Source organism: Mobula hypostoma, chromosome 7 (assembly GCF_963921235.1).
Source record: "Mobula hypostoma chromosome 7, sMobHyp1.1, whole genome shotgun sequence".
Taxonomy (NCBI): domain Eukaryota; kingdom Metazoa; phylum Chordata; class Chondrichthyes; order Myliobatiformes; family Myliobatidae; genus Mobula; species Mobula hypostoma.
In genome coordinates, this window is record NC_086103.1 from 39,108,825 (window position 1) to 39,133,912 (window position 25,088).

The following is a 25,088-nucleotide window of genomic DNA, read 5'->3' on the forward strand; positions in this document are numbered from 1 at the left end:
ACGAATCTTTTCAGCTTCATGTACATTTATAATAAACGTTATTGCGTCAGGACAAAACTTTCTGCGCCCATGCGAGCCACGCTTGTGTATTTTTACAGCAAATGCAGCATTTAAACAAGGGAGAATAAATATGCCTAAAACTTTCGGAGCTTGTTGAGTTTGGATTATGAATGGCAGGATCTTAATGTAATTCTCCCACTCCATTATAAATATACTTCCATTTAGTTATTCTGTACTTTCATTTTCAGTGTTACCTATTTCACACAACCGTAACACCACTTCCCGCATCCACGTCTTGGGATAAACGTTGACCAATGATACTAGCTCTTAAATTTGATAATCTGATTCCCCACCAGAAAAGGGTAATTGACTTCACAACGGTTTAAGAGTGCAAAGTTGTTGATAACTTATTCTCGCTTAAATGTGCCCTGCTGATTAATACACGGACTGAAACAATCATTATTCTATATCTGCTAATTGCATTCTGCCGTCAGTATCTTGCGTTAGACGTGAGGTCAAAATCCTAAACGTTTGAAGTAAGGTGTTTTCTTTGCAACACCACTGGACATTTTAAATTAAAAAAAAATGCAAGCGGTTGAAAGATAACTGACAAGTGCTGTAAGATATTTAACTGTAAAAATAATATACAGAATTGAATTAAATGAGATGCGCATCCTTTTCCCGAGCCCATCTCTCCTTAGGTTTCCCTGTCCTTCCAGCATTGCAATATTTAAGAAAAAGACGCCAGTTTTGACGCAGGGAGATCTTGTCTCTTTCAAGAGGCAATTTTAAGTACGTCATTAATATGGCGCCAAAAGATTTTGAAGTATGAGCTATTTCGTTGCTAGGTCCTGTAGTGTACGCCCGTGCCAAAAAAAATCGCGTTGTTTTTCCTGGAGGTAAATTTCCCGAAGTGAGTCTCCCTCCTGCGTTCTGACCGTCCGGGCTCTTGTTTTATTTCCACCTCCAATTTAATACTCTAACCGAGAAGGGATCGGACTGCAAAAAAAAGGAGGGAAGATTTTTTTTTAAAATTAGAAAAAACACAAGATGCAGTTTGCAAAAAGGATCGGTACGAAAGGATAAGAAACGCAACAGGACTGCATTAAAGTGATCTGGAAGGTGGGAATGAGAGAGAGAGAGAGTGAGTGAGTAAGGAAGGGAAGGCGCTGCAAAGTGTGTGTGTGTGTGTGTGTATGTGTGTGTGTGAGAGAGAGAGCGCCCATTGCATTTCATTGGCAGCCATCTCAGCACTGTGTAACTGCATGTTTTTTTACAGAAGGGAAGAGAGAGAGAGAGAGAGAGAGAGATTTAAATATATTAATGTGCATCGGATCGATGCGCGTTTCCTCATGAGCCGCTTTTAACATATATCAGCACCATCGCATTTATATTACAACACCATCATCACCATCGTGGCCCGAGGAGAGTCACCGCAAAAAAAGAAGCTAGATCCGAAGCCAACAAGCAAGCAAAACAAAAATTGCATGGTAATTATTATTGATCGTTTATAACTAGAGGGCAGAGTAACTGTTTCGGGGAAATTAGATCCGCACCCCACCCGTGCACAAATGCTTATTTTACTTAAGTGATCAGGAGTGCAAGGCTCAACTTTTTTTTTCTATTGCCGATATTCAATTGCATGCCTGTATCAATTATAGCAGTCCAGTTATTAAAATATATAAACACCCCTGCCTATGAAGGGGGGTACGGGATGGTGTGGTGGTAGGGGTGGAGGGTGCTGTTTATGAGGATCTGTGTGCCCATGTATCTCACACGGGGTAGGGGGGGCGATTAGGATTTTTTTAAATGAAAAATGCATCGTCTTTACTTAGTTGTTTAATTCTTAATGTGCGTGATCTGCGCTGTGTTGAGGCTGCCGTTTGCAAAGTATGAGTTAATTTGCTTAAAATGTTTAATAATTTGTGTGTGTGTGTGTGTGTCTCTGTAATCCTGTAGGTTTTGCTGGTTGCTGAGTGCAAACTGCTCTGCTGACTCTAGGGGGAGTGGCTCTTGTTTATCCCGAATCCGCTGCGCTCAGGTTCACTGGAGGAGGCGTGGCTCACCAGTTTCATCCCCTGCCAGCAACAGCACAACCGAAAGGTGGGGGTGGCGAATAAAAAAGTTCCTTACGCAGGTATAACTTCGAGCTCGGTTTAAAAAAATTATCCATCCAAATTCCTAGCATCTGCTCCCCGCCCCTACGGGTGGGGGGGGGGATACTTTCGCTGCTAGCCGTAGGCCTGGACCACAACTTTATGACAGCTGCACACGTGTTGTGCATGATGCCGTGTGGCAATCACTTGACCAGTAACTGCATCACGCACTCGGCGAGAGCCCTCAGATTGGGGCAGAAGGGGAGGAAGAGGAGGGCTGTTGACCTATTGTAACCCTTGCTACGCTGGCAACTTTTTTGGGTATCATTGACTTAATTTACAGTGAAGTACATTTTCAACTTAAGTGCAAAACATTTTTAAAGAAAAAAAGCTAGGAAACTGTTATTCACATTGAGAATTAAACTTAGAGTCCAGGGGAAAACTGCATTGACTGGAACATTAAAGAATACAACTCTTGTTAGAAGGGGGATAGAGAACTACTGCTTTTGTAATGCGAAATAGGTGCATTTGATAATCTGTTACATCCCAGGTGAAATAAGAAGTATAGACAAAAGTTGTTCTATGGTTAGAAAAGTTATTAATATTTTCTGTCTGCTGATGCAGTGCGGACTGGTACTGAGTTAAAGAATTGGAAAGATTTATGAAGTATAATTGAATGTCTATTCTATGTTGTATATTTTGGGCTTAGTAAATTAGAAAGCTTTACTTGTTTGAATAGGACTTGTAAGTGCAGAGTATGAAACATAACAGTTGCAGTAGTTCAGCCTGCTCTCTTTAAACTTCTCTTGGCTTTGCACTACTTTGCATACCGGTGTTCTTGTGGTTTGTGCACTGTGACCCTCCCTTGATTTGTAACTTTGGTGAAGAGTATAGACTTCTTTTTTCACAGCTGTGGTCACACATACTTGCTAAAAGAAGTGGAACTCTAGAGGTCAGTGTTATGTCTGAGTTGGCTTCTGGATGATAGCGGAACAATGAGTTGTCCACAGTAATTGGCCACTGTGCCCCATATTGACCTTGAACTTGTCTACGTGCAACATGGAAGGAAGGGTGTTTCTTCGATGAGCTTGCAGCTTTTGGTCTACCTGATTTGTGTTCCTTTGGTGAAATGGTGTGAAGATAATAGATCAAGTACCACGATGCCTACTGTGCAAGCGAATTCAGGTGGCATGCTGGCATAACATGCGGAACATTCAAGTGCAACGTTCAGATCTGAGTCTGATGTTAATCCACTGTTGATTTTGTGAGATTGTGTTGGTAAAGACAAAATCTGAGGCTATGTTTGACAAAGGTGGTAAATATTTGCAATATGCAAATGCACTGAAACCCAGACCTTTGTGAGATCTTGCCCTGAAGACGGCCAGCGTTGGTCCAGCTACATTTTAGAGAAGTGAGGTTGAAAAGTGAGTGCCCTTTCCTGTTCGCAGACAGATGACTGCAGGTCGCCACTAAAAGAGGATGTTTCAAGTAAAAACAACTTATGAATGTTGAACCAATGCCAGCAATAACTGATCTTCTGACTCTGCAGTCAGTTCTCACCTCTTCGCAACGCAACCTCACTCCCCAGTCTATTGCACACTCTACTTTAGCCTCGTTTTCCTTATTGCTATCTGGCTGACTCGATCCCATTGTATTCTTCCCGGGGTTGCTTTTGCTCACTTCCTATTGGTGGGCTGTGGGCATGTTATTAGAAAATAAAAATCACCTGTTGCTGTTACCGTAAGTAGGAAATTTAAAAAAATACAAAAAAAAAGACTCTGTACTCTAAAGTAAAGACATTCTTTGATAGATGCAAACTCAAATGAAATAAATTGAGGTGAGGAAACAGGTGGATAAGATCCAAGTTCTGCTTAGTTTGGCTCAACTATCCTTGTATCAGTGGAGCCAGAGGAGCCTTTGAGTGGACTGTTCTGAATCATCTGTTGCTTTACTGACTCAATACATGTTCACAATTAGTGGATCCTTTTATTTGCAGTGCATCAAGGTAGTAAAAAAAAATCAATGATTCTCTCATGATTGCCCTGATTTCCAGACTAAATACTTTGAATGTTTGTGAACTGCATTTCTTATCCATTCACAGAAGCTCTGAAACATTGCAAACTTCTGTTATCATTTTGAAAACTATAGTTCTTTCTCGTCTAACCTTGGAACTGAAATTATTCCAGTATACCTTATCTCTAGTCTTTGACAGATTTGCATAGTTTTCCTAAAGTCTGGTTAGCAGAGTTACCATTTTCCATTAACTCTCCACTTTCTACAGAGATTACTCTCTATATGACTCCCATGTCCACTTGTCCATTCCAGTGATCTTCCTCCTGCTACTTATCCTTGGAAGTGGAATGAGTGCGATACCTGTCCCTGCACTTCCCTCAACCCCATTCCGGGCCCTCAAACAGTCCTTCGGGGTGAGGTGACGCTTCCCTGTGAGTCTCTCGGTCATCTACTGTAACCGGTGCTCCTGGCACAGCCTCCTGTACATATGGGAGCTCTGACGTAGATTGTGGATTGCTTCATCAAGCACCTTCGCTCAGTCCACCACTAAAGACTGGTGTAGCCCCCGGCCAGCCTCAGGGTCGCTCAGCTCGCTGTCGCCTAGGGAAACAGCCCTCGGCCCTGCCAAACTGGGTAATTAGTTTGTGTGGATGCTGTGTAATGTACCCCACCCCGCCCAAATAACAGACAATACACCAGATACAATTAAATGATTTACAGTTTATAGATATTACTGGATCTATATAATTAATAAAGAATAAAATATAAAAGGAAAATAAAAGGTGCCACACTTATCAAAGTTCAATCTCTTCGTGCACAAACAGTTGGAGCTCAGGACCCTCCTTCTTCACTCTGCGATCCCTCGAACCACCTCAACTTGCTGCCCGGGACCAATGACAGTGGTTGACCAGACGCTCCACACGAGTCCATCTCCTCTCCTCGCCGAACACCCTGGACCTTGGACTCCTGCTCGGGGTCCGACCCCGTTAGCAACTCACAGCACCTGGTCCATCCTCTTCTCTCTCTCCTGCCTTCTCCCCAAAAATCCGCGCTTACAATATCTTACAGACACACAGAAAGCATAACAATTATCCCAATTGGTTCATTCGTCCTCTTATCCAAAACAAACTGCTAGCAGGAGGACTTTCTTAGCAGTTAACATAACAAAGAAGCCCTTTCAATTATAACATAACAAGGAAGCCATTTTAATTAGACTATGCAGTGACACAATAAAAAAAGAAACCCCTTACACTGGATTTCCCGGTGGCCATCCATTTAAGTTCTACTTCCCCATTCCCATCTGACATGGCCTCCTCCACGGTCACTCCCGGGTTGGAGGAGTAACACCTTGTGTTCTCTCTGGGTAACTTCCCACCTGATGGCATGAGCATTGATTTCTCTAACTTCAGGTAATTATTCCCCTTCCCCTTCTTTCTTTTTCCATTCCCCATTCTGCTGTCGTCTTCTCATCTGTCTATTACCACCCTTTGCTGCCCTTCCTCCTTCCCTTTCTCCCAAGGTCTACTGTCCTTTCCTATCTCATTCCTCCTTCAGCTCTTTACCTCTTCCACCTATCACCTCCCATCTTCTCACTTCAATCCCCCATCCTCCACCAACCCACATTCCCCCTCACTTGGTTTTAAAAACACCTGCCAGCTTTTACTCCATCCCCTCTCCCCAAACTTCTTATTCTGGCTTCTGCCCCTTTCCTTTCCAATCCTGATGAAGGATCTTGTACTGAACCATCGACTGTTCCTCCAGCAATTCGTGCGTGTGTTGCTCTGGAATTCCAGCATTTACAGAAACACTCGTGTTTATGCAGTCCTCCGTTTGTGGCCTAACTTGTGTTTCATTGAGGTTCAACATAACTTTTATACCTGATGCCTCTATTTATGAAACTGAGGATCCTTTGTGCACTCTTCCAATAAACTTTTCTATCCTGGAGAGAGTATGATTTCAGATGAGTGAGAACTGTTCTATCTCACTGCTGACATGAACCTTGCAGCTGGTGGAGACGGTCTGAGGGCTTAGAAAATGAGCATTTGTAATAACTGTCAGAGAATTTAATGTTAATAACCTGTTGCCAGTTGAAGATGAGTTAGATAGGGAAATTGCAGGTGACAACATTGCTGCCCTTGTGTTTCTCAATGTTGAAATAATATAGTATTAGAGCAGTGCTTTTTTTTAGATTGTACATACTGTGTATTTGAGATAAAATAATGAATATGAATCTATGTTATCATGCAGAAAGGGCTTACCCATGAATCAGAATCAGGTTTACTATTACTGGCATATGTTGTGGAATTTGTTGTTTTGCATCAACGGTACATAATAACTATAAATTGCAATCAGAAAAATAATATATAAAATCATATTAAGTAAGTAGTGCAAATTAATTAATTAATTAAATACTGAGGTAGTGTAAATGGGTTACCACAACATAAGGACTCACTTTCAAAGACTTCTTCTCATGTTCTCGATATTTATTGCTTATTATTATTTCTTTCATTTTGTATTTGCACAATTTGTGTCTTTTGCACACTGGTTGTACACCCAAGTTGGTGTGATCTTTCATTGATTCTGTTATGGATATTATTCTATTTTGGATTTATTGCAAAAAAAATTGATTCTTGGGTGTATATAGCGACATATATGCACTTCGATAATAAATTTACTTTGAACTTTGAGCTTTCTCCATTCAAAAATCTGGTGGCGGAGGGGAAGAAGCTATCCCTGAAACGTTGGGTGTGTGTCTTCAGGCTCCTGTACCACGTTCTTGATGAGAAGAGGGCATGTCTCAGGTGATTGAGGTTCCTTAAGGATGGTTGCCGCCTTTTCAAGATGTTTTTGATGCTGGGGAGGCAAGTGCCAATGATGGAGCTGACTGAGTTTACAACCTTCTGCAGCTTCTCCTGATCCTGTGCAGCAGCCCCTCCACGCGAGACGGTGATGCAACCAGTCAGAATGCTCACCACCATACACTTGTAGAACTTGCTCGAGACTTTGGTGATATACTGAGTCTCCTCATACTCCTAACGTGATAATAGCTGCTGTCGTGCCGCCTTGGTAACTGTATCGATATGTTGGGGCCGGATAGATCTTCAGGGATGTTGACACACAAGAACTTGAAGCTGCTCACCCTTTTCACTGCTGATCCCTCGGTGAGGATTGGTGTGTGTTCCCTCTACCTCTCCTTCCTGAAGTCTGCAATCAGTTCTTTGGTCTTACTGACGTTGAGTGCAAGGTTGTTGTGCACCACCACCCAACTAGCTGACCTATCTCACTCCTAAACGTTTCTTCGGCACCATCTGAAATTCTGCCAACAATAATTGTACTGTTGGCTTACTTATAGGTGGTGTTTGCGTTGTGCCGAGACACACAGTCGTAGGTGTGAAGAGAGTAGAGCAGTGGGATAAGGAGGCAACCTGGAGGTGCACCAGTGTTGATTGTCAGTGGGGAGGAGATGGTACTTCCGATCTGCACTGACTGTAGTTTCTGCATGAGGAAGAAAAGGACCCAGTTGCAGAGGTCCAGGTTATGGAGCCTGTTGATTAGTACTGAGGGTATGATGGCATTGAATGTGGAGCTGTAATCAATAAGCAGCAGCTTGATGTAGGTATTGCTATTGTCCAGGTGATCCAAAGCCAAGTGGAGAGCCAGTGAGATTGCATCCACTGTAGACCTATTCCGGAGATAGGCAAATTGCAGTGGGCCCAGGTGCTTGCTTGGGCAGGAGCTGATCCTGGTCACGACCAACCTCTCAAAGCACTTCATCACAGTCGCTGTGAATGCAGCTGGGCGATAACTGTTGAAGGAGCTCACCCTGCTCTTGGGCGCTGGTGTGATTGTCGCCCTTTAGAAGCAGGTGGGAACCTCCGACTGCTGCAGTGAGAGATTGAAGATGTCCTTGAGTACTCCTGCTAGTTGGATGGCACAGGTTTTCCAGGTACACCATCTGAGACTGGTGCCTTTTAAGGTTTCACCCTCCTGAAAGTTGTTCTGATGTTGGCCTCTGAGACAGACGTTACAGGTCACCAAGATGCTGCAGAGATTTGCACAGGTGTGGTTTTATTCTCCTTTTTCAAGTCTGTATAAAAGGCATTGAGCTCATCTGGGAGTGAAGCATCATAGCCATGATGTTAAGCTTCACCTCGTCGGAAGTAATGCCTGCAATCCCTTTCTATGCTGATTCCGTCTCTTAACTTCATTGGAGTTGTTTCCTCACCCTTAAATATGCTTCTGTAGGTTGTGCCTGGACTTCTTGTATAGTTCTGGATCACTGGTTTTGAATGTCAGATCTAACCCTCAGCAAACTATGGATCTCCTTGTTCATCCACGACTTTTGGTTTGCGTATGTCTGATAGGTTTTCAAAGGCACACGCTCATCCATACAGGTCTTGATGAAGTTGGTGACATGTGTGGTGCCTTTATTGAGATGCAAAGATAATCCCTGATGCCTAAAGTCCAGTCCACCAACTCAAAGCAGTCCTGTAAGTGCTCCTCCGCCTCCCTTGACCGTACCTTCATGGACCTCACCTCTGGTGCTTAGGCCTTGAGTCTCTACCCATATGCTGGGTACAGCCAGGTGATTGAACTTTCCAAAGTGCGGGCACAGTAGGCATTCTTGGTGGTGGTATAACAGTGGTCAAGTGTGTTGGCTGCTCGCGATCCACCAATAATATGATGGTGGTAGTTGTTCAGGGGCTTCTGCAAGCTATCCTGGTTGAAATCCTCCAAAATGATCGGGATGGCGCAGTTTTGTGACTGCTGATCATGGTGCTCGGGTCTTCCGGTGCCTGCCTGAGGTGGAATGTACAGTGCTACCAGGGTGATGGTGGAAATCTTCCTCGGCAGATAAAATGGACGATGCTTGACCACTAGATATTCGGGCGAATGGGACTGAGACAGAACCATTCTGTCTGTGTCCTGTGGTGAGTTAATCATGAGGCATACTTCCCCCTCCCCCAACTTTAAAAGACTCAATTGATCTATCCTTACAGTGAATGAGGAAGGCCTCTGGATGCAGCACTGCATTTGAATTGGCAGGGGTAAGCCATATTTCCATGTAGCGAAATACATAGCAGTCCCATATATCCCTCTGGTACTGCAATCTTGATCTGAGGGCTTCAGTTTTGTTTTTCAGAGACTTGTATTTGCCATCAGGAGAGTCGGGAGTTGGGGGGTGTGGGGTGGCATCTAAGGCCTCTGTGTTTCAATCATACCTGCAGACCAACACACCTTCCCCGCTTCCGTTTTCTTAAAGTGGAACTGCACTCACGACCTGAGTCTGCCATCCGGGTCTGTCCATTTTGAGGATCGATAGATTTTTTTTGAAACGTCTTAAAGCGTGTTGCTTACTCTAGTGCCCATGCCTGTGACAGTAGTTGTCTTAAACAGGAATATTTGATGATTCCTATCGGAGCTGCACACAGAGGCACCATTTATTAGTACCATCTTGAGAACCTTGGGTCCATACTAAGTCTTTATAGAGCAATCCAATCATTCCCATTTCCCCTGCTTTATCCTCATCACTTTGCAAATTATTGTCGTTCCAAATATCTCTCCAATTCTTTTTAACAGCCTGGCAATAAAAAGACAATGTCCTCACTCACGTCACCATTGTATCTTCCGTCCATGACTTTGAATCTGTGTCCTTGGTCCTTGAACTATCCATAAATGGGGGGTGGCTTCTCTTTATCCACTTTAACCCTCATGATCTTGTGCCCTTCAGCCCTCTTTGCTCTGGCAAACTATCCCAAATTGCCCTGTGGCTGAAATCCTTGTAGCTAAAATCTGTCATTCAGATGAGATACCTGCTTATCTCATTGCTGGCATGAGCTTTGAGAACTGGTGGCGAAGACTTGAAGGTTCAGAAAATGAACCAACCTAATTATACTAAATTTCTTCTAGTGATTGTGCTGAAAAGGCAGTTCACTTCAGTTTCAGATCAATGGTGATTCCCAAAAGGTTGATAGTAGATGATTTAATGGAAGAGTGGAGCTATTTATAATCAATGTGGGGCAAGTGAATGACCTTTAGAACCTTTGGATGGAAATAGCTTGAGCATGGTGCATGGTTTGTTGATTGTCTATTGTTTACCATTTGAAAACTAGCCTGACTATGATATCATGGGAAGAGTTTTGAATGAAGGTCAATGTTTTTAAATCATTGACTGTCTCTGTCTGCTCATAGTATGAGGCATCTGAAGATAGTTTGGCTAACAGCACTGTGCTAAGAAATTTTCCTGAGTATGTGGTGGATTATAGTAATTGGCATCTAATAATTGTGACTATTTTCCTTTTGTGTCATATGACTCTAGCAGTTAGATTGATTTTTTTAAAAAACTTGACCCTAATTGCCTTGCTTTGCCAATACTGATCATTGACATGGTTTACAGAATGCGGAGGTTATTACTGCCTCTCTTCTAGCGGTTTTTTGTTGTGGTACTGTTTCATTCTAAGCTGTAATGGAACTTGGGACTGAGTAATTTTGGCCAAATCCAGAATGAGCATTATTTAGTGAGAAGAGTATTGAGTAGGTGTCACTTGATGGAACTGTTAATTACTTCTAACGCTACAAGTTTGTTGGAGGAGGGTTATTGGACATTAATAGGTTAGGTTATATACATTCTCTTTTGGTATTTATTGGGCAAATTTCATGATGTCAATGCAGTATCTGAACTGAAACCACTTGGCTAATTTACCAGAGCCTATTTTATAAAACAACAGACTTCTTTCAAAACATACACCTTGAGTATGTTTTTGCTATTTAGTTAACATAAATATTTTGTCAACATAATTTCAACAAAAATGCAAATAATGAGTGCCTGCACAATACTTTTAATTATGTATTTTTTCTGCCAGTGTTAATAAGACTCATTAAAGGATGGTGATACAACCATCTCCGAGTAGGAACAGCCTGGGTCTTGGATGAACATAGAACCCCAGACAGCTAGGAAATACCACCACGGTGTAATTGAGTGTCCTCTTTCTCTACTGTCATCAGTTCTTAAATGCAAGAGAAAAATTGTCTACAAATTGATTTGCAATATTATTACACTCTTGTTTTATTCTCTGAATTGTCTGGAGGTGAATTTTATCAAACTTTCATGTAAGAATTTGACTAACAGATAGCAGCTACTTGTATGCTTGTGAGCATTTTTCCAGTCTAATGATCCTTTTAATTTGCAGTACTTCAAATTGGAAGTTTAGAAGAAATCAAATGCAATAATTAGCATTGATTTCGAGAGGACTAGAATATATATAAAAAGGATGTAATACTGGGCTTTTATAAGGCATTGGAGTATTGTGAGCAGTTTTGGGCTCCTCATCTAAGAACGAATGCCTTGGCATTGGAGAAGGTTCAGAGGAGATTCATGAGAATGAATCCAGGAATGAAAGGGTTAACATATTTGGAGCTCTGGCACTGTACTTGCAAGAGTTTAGAAGAATGAGTGGGGATTTCATTGAAACCTGTTGAATATTCCAAGGCTTCAATAGAGTAGACATTGGGAGGATGTTTCCAGTAGTGGGTGAGTCTAGCACCAGAGGGCACATCCTCAGAATGGAGGGACGTCCATTTAGAACAGAAATGAGGAGAAATTTCTTCAGCCTGAGTGTGGTAGATCTGTGAAATTCATTGCCACAGACAATTGTGGAGGCCAAGTTATTGGGTATACTTAAAGTGGTGGTTGATTAGTGAGAACATCGAAGGTGATGGGGAGAATGCAGGAGTATGGGGTTGAGAGGGAGAATACATCATCCATGAACAATTGGTGCAGAAGATTCAATGGGCTGAATAGTCTGATTCTTATGTTTTTATAATGTATTTAAAATTATGCCCACTTACACCATAATGTATTATTGTGTGTTTTTCAATATAGTGGAATTGAAATGCATGACTGTTTCATTTTGTAAATGGGTTTTATGAGTCATGTAGTAAATTTCTTTAGCCATTTTGAAAAAGTCTCTAAAATTTGTGTATGTAAATAATTTGTTTATATTCCAGTAATCTGAAGCTTTATTTATAACATATTTCCTTCTGGTTCATGGTTCATATAAATGTTATATTAATGTGACAGTCTGATATCATTACTAAAAATTAGATATTTTCCTGTATCATATACTGAGATCTTCTGTGTTGACAATTTCATTGAAAAGTCAATCCATTGTTGAAAACAGGATGACACCTTCTATGCTCATGCTAACTTTTTTCAGGAAAAGAATCAAAGGAGAATTGCATTCCTCGTCCTGCCAATACTCCTTCAAGTCTACCATTAATGCCTGTTCTCTGCCACCAACAAAAAAAAACTTCTTTCTGCCATGATCCAACAACAGACGCTATTTCTGCTACATATTAAATGGAGCAAACACATCTGGATAAGAAATTGCGTAACAATTTTGCGACAATCATTGTGTCTTAGAAGACCAGTTTTTAGCATGTTCTCCGTTGCCTGATCTCCATTCCATTTGGCTGACCTCCACTCCCTTTGCCCTTTTGAGAAAGATTGTGAATTAGAACGGAGCTCAGGGGTAATTTTCTGTCATGGGCTTGTACACACAAGGAACTAGTTTAGAACTTCTCTCACCTTAACTCAAAAGACATTAAAGGTAAAAGGTAAAGCAGGCTCAGTTCACCCATCTCGGATAGATTTTAGTGCTGGCTCCCATTGTTTCGTGCAGTAATACAATTCATTCTTCTATCGTGAAAAGGCAGTGTGAAACACAAATGTGTTCCTTCACTATCGTAATAATACTTTTATTAATAAATAATGCTTTATACACTTTCCAGACCCGGGTTTTAAAGGAAGATAATTTAATATTTCTGTTCATATTTAGATGTTTTAACATCCGTGGAGCATCTTATTAGTTGGAAATGCTGTTACTATTCACAATACAAGATGTAGCTACTGGGCACATAATCTGGGAAAACGGGCACATACTTTGAAAAGACCAGAAGATTGTATCAAAAGGTAAGTACTCCCTATTGCTTCCTCTGAATCTGTTTATTAATTGCAGTTCTGACTGTATAGCAATTGAATAATTATTCTTTTTCCTTTTTCTGGTTAGAGTTCATATTTCCAGAAACTCACATGACAAAGTTTAAATTTCTTTTATTATCTCTAGCTGTGGTTGTCTTTGCCTGCTTTTCTGGTGGCACCTTTGGGGCACTCACTCACCATTTTGTTTTGGCAAGTTTTTGCACCTGAACCCAGATTTAAGGAGTCAGTATGAAAATTAACACAGAACAAACCTCCCAGTCTTTTGGGGGATGTTTGCCTTCTATTTAACTCCAATCCATGGCTAAGAACAGAAATACACAATGAATTTAAGAGTTTATTTTTAAGATTTAATTGAACTGTAAATTTAATGTTTCAACATCTTTAGCCAGAAAACTGTTAAATAATGCCGAACTGGACAGGTTTGAAACGTGTAATGTTGATGCTGCATCACCAATTAATCAATTTACTGCTGTAAATAAATACACAGGGTATCATTGCAGTTGTGGAGTGATCACATTGCAGACTTTCTTAAGGAGAGGCTGCTTTATGGATTATTGTGGATGGTAGAAGGAAGTAGACAAATGTCTTCACTGGTGCCCAGTGGCAAACAACTACTAAATGGAAGGTACAAGTAAAGGAAGCAGTTGGGTCTTGGTAGCATCCCATACCTGGAGGCATATACTGTATGAAGGAAGTTCTTCGTTTTGAAGAAAAGTAGTGAAGATCACAAACATGTGCCCTATCACATTTAGCAGAGAATGGCAGTTGGCAATTATTTTACAGTTTTGCCTAAAGTAAAGTTACTTGCTTCCTTGATAGAAAAAGCTTCTGAAGCTGTATGCTGGATTCAGCCCAAGCTGTCTAACACAATTCAAAGTTCAAAGTAAATTTATTGTCAAAATGCGTATTGGCCAACATATTCAACCCTGAGATTTGTTTTCTTGCGGGCATACACACTAAATCTAAGACGCACAGTAGGATCAGTGAAAGACTGCGTCCAACAGGATGGACAAACAACAAATGTGCAAAAGACAACAAACTGCAAGTACAAAAGAGAGAAAATAATAATAATAAATAAGCAGTAAGTATTGAGGACATGTGGTGAAGAGTCCTTGAAAGTGAATCGATAGATTGTGGGAACAGTTCAGTGAAGTTGAGTGATGTTATCCCCCCCACCCCCCATCTCCGGTTCAAGAGCCCGATGGTTGAGGGGAACAACTGTTCTTGAACCTGTTGGTGTGGGTCCTAAATCACCTTCCTGATGGCAGCAGTGGGAAGAGAACATGGCCCATGTGGTGGGCGTCCCTGATGATGGATGCTGCTTTCATGCAGCAGTGCTCCATGTAGATGTTCTCAAGGATGAGGAGGGCCTTACCCATGAAGGACTGCGCCATATTGAATAATTCTTGTAGGATTTTCTGCTCAAGCGCATTGATGCTTCCATACCAGGCTGTGCAAAAGGCAGGTCAATATACTCTGCACTACACATCTACATCAGTTTGCCAAAGTTTTAGATGTCATGCCAAATTTTTGCAAAATCCTAAGAAAGTAGAGGCACTGCCATGCTTTCTTCACAATTTAATTGAATTGATCTAATTTCTTCGCTATAATTACAGCAGGATGATGGCTAAGTTATTATAGTGGCCCAGAAAAGCAAGAATTATTTACTGCTGGCTAAAAAAAGATCATTACAATGTTACAATGAATGACAAAAAGAATCAAATCTTTAGATAGCAAGCAAGCATGTGTTTAACTGTGTATTGTATAGGTCCAGACAGTATGCCCATCACAGAGCAGCATTTTCTCCAACTATAGAATTATGCTAACTAATGCCTTTACTTTTGCAGTGTGTGTGTTTCCATAGTCACTACTGTGTCAAAATTGATGATAGATAATGGGAATAGGATCAGAATCAGAATTGGGTTCAATATCACTGGCATATGTTGTGGAAATTTATTGTTTTGCAGCAGCTGTATAATGCAATATATACAAAAACTTAAGATATATGTACAGTGTATAAACAAATTAAATAAGTGCAAAAAGATATAATAGTGAGGTAGTGTTTGTGGGTTGGTTCATTGTCCTTTCAGAAATCTAGGAGTATTGCGAGGAAGGCGGACGAGTTGAGGGCGTGGATTGACACGTGGAATTATGCCATTATAGCAATTAGTGAAACTTGGCTATAGGAGGGGCAGGACTGGCAGCTTAATATTCCAGGGTTCTGATGTTTCAGATGTGATAGAGGCAGAGGAATGAAAGGTGGGGTGGGGGGTAGCATTGCTTGTCAGGGAAAATGTTACAGCAGTGCTCAGGCAGAACAGATTAGAGGGCTTGTCTACTGAGTCCTTATGGGTGGAGCTGAGAAACAGGAAAGGTATGGCCACATTAATGGGGTTGTATTATAGACCACCCAATAGTCAGCGAGAATTGGAGGAGCAGATCTGCAGAGAGATAGCAGGCAACTGCAGGAAACATAAAGTTGTGGTGGTAGGGGATTTTAATTTTCCATATATAGATTGGAATTCCCATACTGTTAGGGGTCTAGATGGTTTAGAGTTTGTAAAATGTGTTCAGGAAAGTTTTCTACATCAATATATAGAGGTACCAACTAGAGGGGATGCAATATTGGATCTCCTGTTAGGAAATGAGTTGGGACAAGTGACGGAAATGTGTGTAGGGGAGCACTTTGGTTCCAGTGATCATAACACCATTAGTTTCAACGATCGTGGACAAGGATAGATCTGGTCCTAGGGTTGAGGTTCTGAACTTGGAAGAAGGCCAAGTTTGAAGAAATGAGAAAGGATCTAAAAAACGTGGATTGGGACAGGTTGTTCTCTGGCAAGGATGTGATCGGTAAGTGGGAAGCCTTCAAAGGGGAAATTTTGAGAGTGCAGAGCTTGAACGTTCCTGTCAGGATTAAAGGCAAAGTGAATAGGAATAAGGAACCTTGGTTCTCAAGGGATATTGCAACTCTGAAAAAGAAGAAGAGGGAGTTGTATGACATGTATAGGAAACGGAGTAAATAAGGTGCTTGAGAACTATAAAAAGTGCAAGAAAATACGTAAGAAAGAAATCAGGAGGGCTAAAAGAAGACATGAGGTTGCCTTGGCAGTCAAAGTGAAGGATAATGCAAAGAGCTTTTACAGGTATATTAAGAGTAAAAGGATTGTAAGGGATAAAATTGGTCCTCTTGAAGGTCAGAGTGGTCGGCTATGCGCGAAACCAAAAGAAATGGAGGAGATCTTAAATGAGTTTTTTGCGTCTGTATTTACTAAGGAAACTGGCATGAAGTCTATGGAATTAAGGGAAACAAGTAGTGAGATTATGGAAACTGTACAGATTGAAAAGGAGGAGGTGCTTGCTATCTTGAGGCAAATTAAAGTGGATAAATCCCCAGGACCTGACAGGGTATTCCCTTGGACCTTTAAGGAGACTAGTGTTGAAATTGCAGGGGCCCTGGCAGAAATATTTAAAATGTCGCTGTCTACAGGTGAGGTGCCGGAGGATTGGAGAGTGGCTCATGTTGTTTCGTTGTTTAAAAAAGGATCGAAAAGTAATCCGGGAAATTATAGGCCGTTAAGTTTGACGTCAGTAGTAGGTAAGTTATTAGAGGGAGTACGAAGAGACAGAATCTACAAGCATTTGGATAGACAGGAACTTATTAGGGAGAGTCAACATGGCTTTGTGCGTGGTAGGTCATGTTTGACCAATCTATTGGAGTTTTTCGAGGAGGTTACCAGGAAAGTGGATGAAGGGAAGACAGTGGATGTTGTCTACTTGGACTTCAGTAAGGCCTTTGACAAGGTCCCGCATGGGAGGTTAGTTAGGAAAATTCAGTCGCTAGGTATACATGGATAGGTGGTAAATTGGATTAGGCATTGGCTCAATGGAAGAAGCCAAAGAGTGGTAGTAGAGAATTGCTTCTCAGAGTGGAGGCCTGTGACTAGTGGTGTGCCACAGGGATCAGTGCTGAGTCTATTGTTATTTGTCATCTATATCAATGATCTGGATGATAATGTGGTAAATTGGATCAGCAAATTTGCTGATGATACAAAGATTGGAGGTGTAGTGGACAGTGAGGAAGGTTCTCAGAGCCTGCAGAGGGACTTGGACCAGCTGGAAAAATGGGCTGAAAAATGGCATATGGAGTTTAATACAGACAAGTGTGAGGTATTGCACGTTGGCAGGACAAACCAAGGTAGAACATACAGGGTAAATGGTAAGGCACTGAGGAGTGCAGTAGAACAGAGGGATCTGGGAATACAGATAAAAAATTCCCTAAAAGTGGCATCACAGGTAGATAGGGTCGTAAAGAGAGCTTTTGGTACATTGGCCTTTATTAATCAAAGTATTGAGTATAAGAGCTGGAATGTTATGATGAGGTTGTATAAGGCATTGGTGAGGCCGAATCTGGAGTATTGTGTTCAGTTTTGGTCACCAAATTACAGGAAGGATATTAATAAGGTTGAAAGAGTGCAGAGAGGGTTTACAAGGATGTTGCCGGGACTTGAGAAACTCAGATACAGAGAAAGGTTGAATAGGTGAGGACTTTATTCCCTGGAGCGTAGAAGAATGAGGGGAGATTTGATAGAGGTATATAAAATTATGATGGATATAGATAGAGTGAATGCAAGCAGGCTTTTTCCACTGAGGCAAGAGGAGAAAAAAACCAGAGGACATGGGTTAAGGGTGAGGGGGGAAAAGTTTAAAGGGAACTTAAACTTAAGGTGGGGGGGCTTCACACAGAGAGTGGTGGGAGTATGGAATGAGCTGCCAGACGAGGTGGTCCTTGCAAGAGCACTTGGTACACGCTCTGATTTTTTTCTACCATAAATGAAGTGCAGCACAGCTTTTTAAGTAACAACCATCCATATTTCTGAAATCTGCACCAAATTCTTTGAAGAAGACACTTTGGGGGGAGGGGGATCAAAAAGTTTAGAAGATAATAGGTGTGGATCGTAGTTGACCATATATGCAGCATTGTTGGCATCATGAGGAGAGGGTGGGCATCCATTAAGAAATTCGGCTGTGAGAGTATTGAGATCTGTTGACCAAAGTGTGGTAACATGTTTTGATGGGGATCCAGAAGCCAAATGCACTGAAACCACCTTTGCCCTCAGAGCTTGGCCTCTGGTTATGAGAAGTCATGAATGTCTATCAATCGAGTAACAAACAACAAAAAATAGACCACTATTAAGCTAATATCAGACAATCAAGCAACTGTTGTAGCTTGTGAGCCAGAAACATGATTTGGGGAATTTTGCCTACAATCTTGGCAAAAGGTTCTAAATCAAGAACATGGAATCCTTTGTTCTGTGTTCAAGAAGGTGGTAATATATATACACATACATACATACACAGAATGGAAGGAAGAAGAGTCAAACGAGGGTTAAGGAAGATGCCTTCCCGAAATGGGTATATTACCCCAATCTTGAGTTTATAGTAAAATAGATCTTATGATTTTTTTTGAGAAGCATTGTGTGAAAACAGCAATGTCACTGAAGATTTAATCTATATATAACGACTTACAGAGGAGGTCATCATCTGGATAGTTTTCCAACTGGGTGCGAAACATAATAATAAACACAATTTTTACAGCCACAGGAGATCTGTAATATCAACCAAGTCGCCATCAATAGTTGCATATTTCAAATGACTCAGATTCTTTTTTAGAGTGTCTGGCACAACATCAATGTGATAGAACAATCATGTTCCATCACATTGCTGTGCTCAGTCTTCTTGGGTGTTACAAGAGGCTGAGAATAATTACCTTCTCGCCCAGTTCTACGGATTCAGGAGAAGAACGAGGCTCCTATGCAGGCTTTGCAAGAACAGCAGATGCATGTATGAACCTGTAATCTCTTTATGTAATTCATCGACTGAAGTTGGAGTAACCTTGGATATGAGGTGGAGGCAATAAACCTTGAACAGGTTGCCCTTAACTGGTACCTGAACTCCACTCCGGTGAGGAGCTTGTTGGAGACGAAGAATCGTAGCAAGGAGCATTGGAAAGAGAATTGACTAACTCAGGACTGTCCAGCATTGAGTGGATGTGTTGAAGAGGATTTTGACTTGTATGCTCTTGCAGAACAGATGGAGGATGATGACTTTTCTACTGGCGACAACTTGTTAAAACTTGTATTGCACTGCTACTTCAGGCAGTTATCCCCTATTAATATTCTTTATGGAAAGAAATAGGTGATAATCCTCATCCTGTATAATCACTTGTTTAACTTCCTGCGGCTTCCAGCATCAAGGACCCCCACCACCCAGGGCGGGTCTTGTTCTCTTTGCAATCATCAGGAAGGAGGTACAGAAGCCTGAAGGCACACTCTCAACGACTCAGGAACAACTTCTTCCCCTCTGCCATCTGATTTCTAAATGGACACTGAACCCATGAACACTACTTCACTGCCTTTTTAAAAGTTTATATTTTTGCACTACTTATACTAATTTAACTATCTAACGTACATATACCTACTGTAATTCTGTTTTCCTATATTATAATGTTTTGCATTGTATTGCTGCCGCATAGTTAACAAATTTCACAACATTGTGCTGCTGATAGTAAACCTGATTCTGATTTGGAATCAGAGCTCTGATCCCCGAACTCTTGTTAGATGATGTCTGAGCTTGAGTGTTTTTCTCAGGGGGTGACTATAGGTAGCAAGAGCAACCACCGAGGAACATGATAAGGTCGATTCTTGGACTGAATTATCATTTAAGTGTTCACTGGGCTTTGTTGGGTTATGCTGCCAAATACCATCTTGTAAAGTGTTCTTTGATGTTTCCTGTGGGATCTATAGGTCTCCATTTGGAGATTGTTAGGAATGAGACACAGCTGCTTTGAAGGCACTGAAGTGTTCAGTGGATTTTAGGAAGCACCCTCATTTTGAGGTTACAGAAATAACTATTACTTCAATGCAGTACTTGTCCTGAAGTTTCTTCGCATTTTCAGTCTTCGTTCCTACCAGGCCTGGCAGTTCCTTGCAATCTGAAGCTTGTACTAGAGCAAGCTGAGTTTCTTTCATGTTTCATTACATGTTCGTGAAGGCGAGAGATAGATGTATCTCCTCCAGTTCTGATTGGGTTTCCATCTTACAGTTCTGAGAATAGTTGGAATTCAACTTCTGACCAGAAGAACTGCAGAAAAGCAGTCCTTTTGGACAGAACAGCTGACTCTAAAATGGTATTACAGGGGATCAGTGGGCTCTTCTATAGAGAGAAATGTCTGTCAGTTTCATTTGTGATGAGCTTAATTAAGTTTACCAGAAAAGCTGTGCCTTATGAATTTGTGTATTCAATTTACATTATGTCAATTCTGTGGGCATTTAGAAGTATCCTTTGCCTATTATAGTTCTTCCCCAAGATACAGCTTCATGAAATGCAGTTGTCTACTGACAAGTTACCAAAGATTATTGGTAGTGAGAAACCTCTCCTCTCCAGTCTTGCTGGTAAGAACCATCTTCAATGTGCACCTGTTGACGGATCACCTGATCAGGTGAACTTGCCTTCTGTCTTTACTTCAATGCACTGTTAAGAAGCAAAAAACTTGATCCCTGACACCTGCTGCTGTTGTGAGGAAAGACAGCTCATGTCAATGGCTCCTGGGGACATCAGATTCTGAGAGTCTAAAAGTGTTTGAAAGCTGGTACGTAGGTTTCTGTCTATTTTTCACCCTGCTGCAGTACATGTGGCTTCTTCAAAATATACTTGTAAATAGAAGCCACATGGTGATTAGTACAGACTTCATCTCTGATTCCATCTCATCCCTGGACAGAGCCTGGTGTAGATGCAGAGTGTTCCCAATTATAGCATCTTGTTTTATCTCTGAACTCAGTTTCTAGCCCCATTCCTCTTTGATAATTTTCATCTTTGTGACTTTTGCTCAAGTAATGATTGCCTAGCTTGAATCCTTTTTTTCTGTTGGCCTGATGTATTAACCCAACGGGGTAACTTGGTAAGTCTTGCCAGCTTCACATTGAGATTGTTTTCAATTTTGCAGGTTTCCGGATGGATAATGAAATAATGAAACGGAGGAAATTTTCCATCAGTAGTGAGGACTCTGACACCACTGACAGTAAGGACCTGAATCCAAGGATAGAAACTACACTTTATGAATTGAAGTCAAACTCGTATTTTCTTAAAAAATGATTGTTTTATACTAAGAGTTTTATATTTATTTTTAAAACTACAAATACATTTGTCAAGTTTCTGTCTACATGGAAACTTAGAAGTATATGTTTCTACTCGTCGTCAGAAATTAATAACAATGTTATAGTCTATTTATCTTTTCACTGATGTAACTGAAATGATGATTGGTGTGACCTCACAGAGTCATAAAACGCTTGCTATCATGTCCACACCGACAATTGAGAACCCATCTATGCTAATCCTATTTTTTTTAGTACATGGCCTATACCTTGGTGTTTAAAGTTTTTGTTGAGATATTTCTTAAATATTGTGAGGGTATCTGCTTCCATAAGACCAGACAGTGCATTCTGGCCACCCTTTTGGTGATGAGAATATTTTTCAGGGTCTCTAAACCTTCTAATCCTTACCTTCAACCTGTCTACCTCAGCCCTGGGATAAAGTTTGTCCCTACCCCGATCTATGCTACTCTTAATGTACTTGTCCTCTCTACCGCTCAGACACCAAGGAAAACAAACCCACCCTGTTCATCCTCTTAGAAATGAAGTGTGCACCCCAAGCAACGTACTGGTGAAATTGCCATACTCGTACTCCAATTCATTTGGGTCTCTCCTATTATATGGTGACTAGAATTACTCACGGTATCCCAGCTGCAGCCTAACCAACGTTTCATAAAGTTTACCTCCCTGTTCTTGTGTATTATTTGTCCATCTAGTAAAAGGTGCCTTATCTTCCACCTTCAGAGATCCTTGGACTTGTACACCAATGTTTCTCAATACTTCCTAGGCTCTTACCATTCATTCTGTATACCCTGCCTTATTCATCCTTCCAAAATTTATTGCCTCTCACCTATCACGAACACCATTTACAACTGCCCATCTTACTGTCTCATTAATATTGTGTTGTAACTCAAGACTATCCTCTTCACTATCAGCAGCACCATCATTTTTGTGTCATCTGCAAACTTACCTATTATACCTCCTACATTCACATCAGGATCAAACAGTCGGGTCTCAGCACTGAACCCTCTGATATATCCTTGGTCCCCTGCTTCCAATCACGAAAATAATCTTCCACTGTTACCCTTGACTTCTTAATACCAAACAAATTTTGGATCCAGTTAGTCAATCTGCACTGGATTCCATGCATTCTAACCTTTTGGTCCAGTCTTCCACTTGGGACCTTGTTGGAAGCCTTATTGAAGTCTTTGAGAACTGTATCAACTGCACTGCCATTATCAAAACATTTCATTACATCTTCAAAATTTCAAATCAATCAGACAAGACCCTAGCAAAACCATACTAATTATTTTGATTATGTTTTTGCTTTTCCTAATGTAAGCTGATCCTATCCCTCATAATATTTTCCTGTATTATGCAAGTAGAATGATTCAATTGTCAGCCTCCTCCAAATTTTGTAATCAGCTCTACACTGCATATCCTGGAAAAAAAAATGTAACATCGATATTATCTTTAATATTTCAATAATTAACACCAAAGCAAAACTTAATTTGGTAAGTGTCTTCCATTATAAATTGGCACTGTAAATGAAGACTGTTAGAAAATGATATCCCACTTCACTGAGTTGGCAGTCCAATGTTCTGAGTAAGGCCAGTGCTTTGCCTTGCATTTCTGGAACATTGAGCTTCTAACCTTGGTAGGCTGTCAGAGATCATGCTTTGAAGGAGGAAAATATGGCCTCTATCTCGTAACCTTATGATGGATTGCAGAATGGTGTGGGCAGTGATCTCGGAGCAAGTCACACACCCAACTTTTTGAGCAGGAAATCAGACGTGAATGTGGGAAAAGGTATAATCCTGACAACGTTCTCGGAGTCTTTTGTAATACGGCTGTTTGGACCATCATTAGCGGAAGCAAACGTTTTCTTGATGATATCAGCAACTCTCCAGCTTTTTTAATATGAGCTAAATCAAACAATTTGAGTTACTTCTATTTTTTCATTTATGTAAAGGTATATTTATAGTACCAGTTCTTGTATGAAATCCCTTTTACTCTTGAGTACTAGCGTCTTACATTTCTCTGCCCACCTCTCCCAAGGTCACTTAACACTGTGGTCTCGTGGTTCTAAATCAGCAACTACAAAGCACCCTTGGACAAGACAGGAAGAGAAGAAACCTTCAGAGGTTTGTTTGTTTCATAATTCTGCTGTTTCTACAAATGAGTTTCGGTGCATGGGGATCTTGCCTATTACTGGAAATGCTTCACAATTAGAACAGACAGACAATGGTTGCATTTTAAAATCTACCCAAGGATTCTTTGGTTTGTTTTAAAATGATTAAGTGCAGATTGCTTTTTGAACTGAACTTTGTAAGATTCTGTCAACTATTCGCACCTAAAACAAAATTACAGTATTACAATGCTTATACCTGCACATTCAAATTGAAGTATTAAAAATAACATTTTCTGCCATATTATGTCCTGTTTTGACATCACATGCAGAGATAACAGTGCTATTCATACTTTAAAAAAAAGAACATTAACAATTGCACTGCATGAAACTTACATTGAGCGCTAAAAGTTTGACTTGGGATTCTGATTTTGGTGATGTAATTGGCCTTTGCCACCTTTTATCAACTGTCTTGTACTTGGGCTGTCAATATTTACTGTTTGTGCTTTCAGCAAACCCCGGTTTCACCTTTCTCGTCCCTGTAAAAGGGCGTTAGATTCTATTGACTTGTTTGTATGTTTTGGGTGCAGGGGATATTCTACAATGCATGGGTGTGTTCTATTCAGTTTACTGTGCACCACAGGAAGTAATGAAAAGATGCCTATTTTAAAAAATAACAGTAAAGTAGCATGATTAGTGCAATATCAAAAAGTAATTATCAGATCTTAAGGGCAAAATAATAGCAGTTTCAACTTTAAAAAAGAAGCTGTACCTGGAAAAATAGTCTAAAAGTGTGCTACACTTGTTTGTATACATACTGGAGTTTCTATGATGTGGTACAGGAGAGTATCATACAACCTAACTGCATCACCCTGAGGGGAAACAATTTTGCCATAGTCTATCCTTCACGTCATTCAGCTTCTTTGTTCCAAGTAAATGGCTGAAACTCCCGAGATTTTACCTTTTCCATGTGATGACAGTACAGAATAACAGACCACCACCTGTAGTGCAGTGGTGGCGTATCCTCTCATAACCTGCTAGTTTATCCGTTTGTTATGTGCCGTGTCATATGACGTGGGTGTACTTGGTCTTATCCATGACCATGATTGTTCTTGGCAAATTTTTTGACAGAAGTGGTTTGCCGTTGCCTTCTTCTGGCCAGTGTCTTTACAAGATGGGTGACCCCCTCAGCCATTATCAATACTCTTCAGAGATTGCCTTGCATCAGCGGTCGCATAACCAGGACTTGTGATGTGCGTCAGCTGCTCATATGACCGTTACATGACCCTGATCAGGTGGCTAAGCAGGGTGACCTGCAGGCTAGCCGCCTCCTTTGGTAGAGTCGTATCTCCACCCCAACACCCTACCTGATAGTACGCAATCAAATAGCTGTGTGAAGAGTGTAGATTTAATTGTAGGGAAGGGACTCAATTTGTTAATGACAAGAGACCAGTCATGTTGTCTGAAGCAATCCCTGCAGAGAGGGAGAGTGGCGGGCATGGATAGAGTGATCCCTGCGCTGAATTGGTGGGGGTGGGGGCAGTCTGTGTGGAAAATGGGGTGGGCGGAAGGGGTGATTCCTGTGGAGAGTGGGGCATGGAGGGGGCGATTCCTGCAGTGAGAGGGGGCACGGAGGGAGTGATCCCTGCAGAAAGTGGAGAATTTGCAGGGAGGGGGGCGCGGAGGGAGCGACCTCTGCC

At 41.1% G+C, this 25,088-nt stretch overlaps 1 protein-coding gene across 3 annotated transcripts in view; it reads left to right on the forward strand.

Moving 5' to 3' along the window:
- Positions 1 to 822: 822 nt before the first annotated feature.
- The window catches only part of jade2 (jade family PHD finger 2), a 178,708-nt gene continuing 154,442 nt past the window's right edge, over positions 823 to 25,088 (forward strand). Inside the window, exons 1-6 of one of the 3 annotated variants that reach the window (XM_063053278.1) lie at positions 823 to 1,122; positions 1,280 to 1,490; positions 1,960 to 2,137; positions 12,947 to 13,080; positions 21,116 to 21,190; positions 23,319 to 23,404. In XM_063053278.1, the coding sequence (XP_062909348.1) occupies positions 21,124 to 21,190; positions 23,319 to 23,404 (153 nt within the window). In that variant the 5' untranslated portion in view covers positions 823 to 1,122; positions 1,280 to 1,490; positions 1,960 to 2,137; positions 12,947 to 13,080; positions 21,116 to 21,123. The remainder of the gene's footprint in view (positions 1,123 to 1,279; positions 1,491 to 1,959; positions 2,138 to 12,946; positions 13,081 to 21,115; positions 21,191 to 23,318; positions 23,405 to 25,088) is intronic. The other 2 variants (XM_063053280.1, XM_063053279.1) reach the window with 2 other exon arrangements.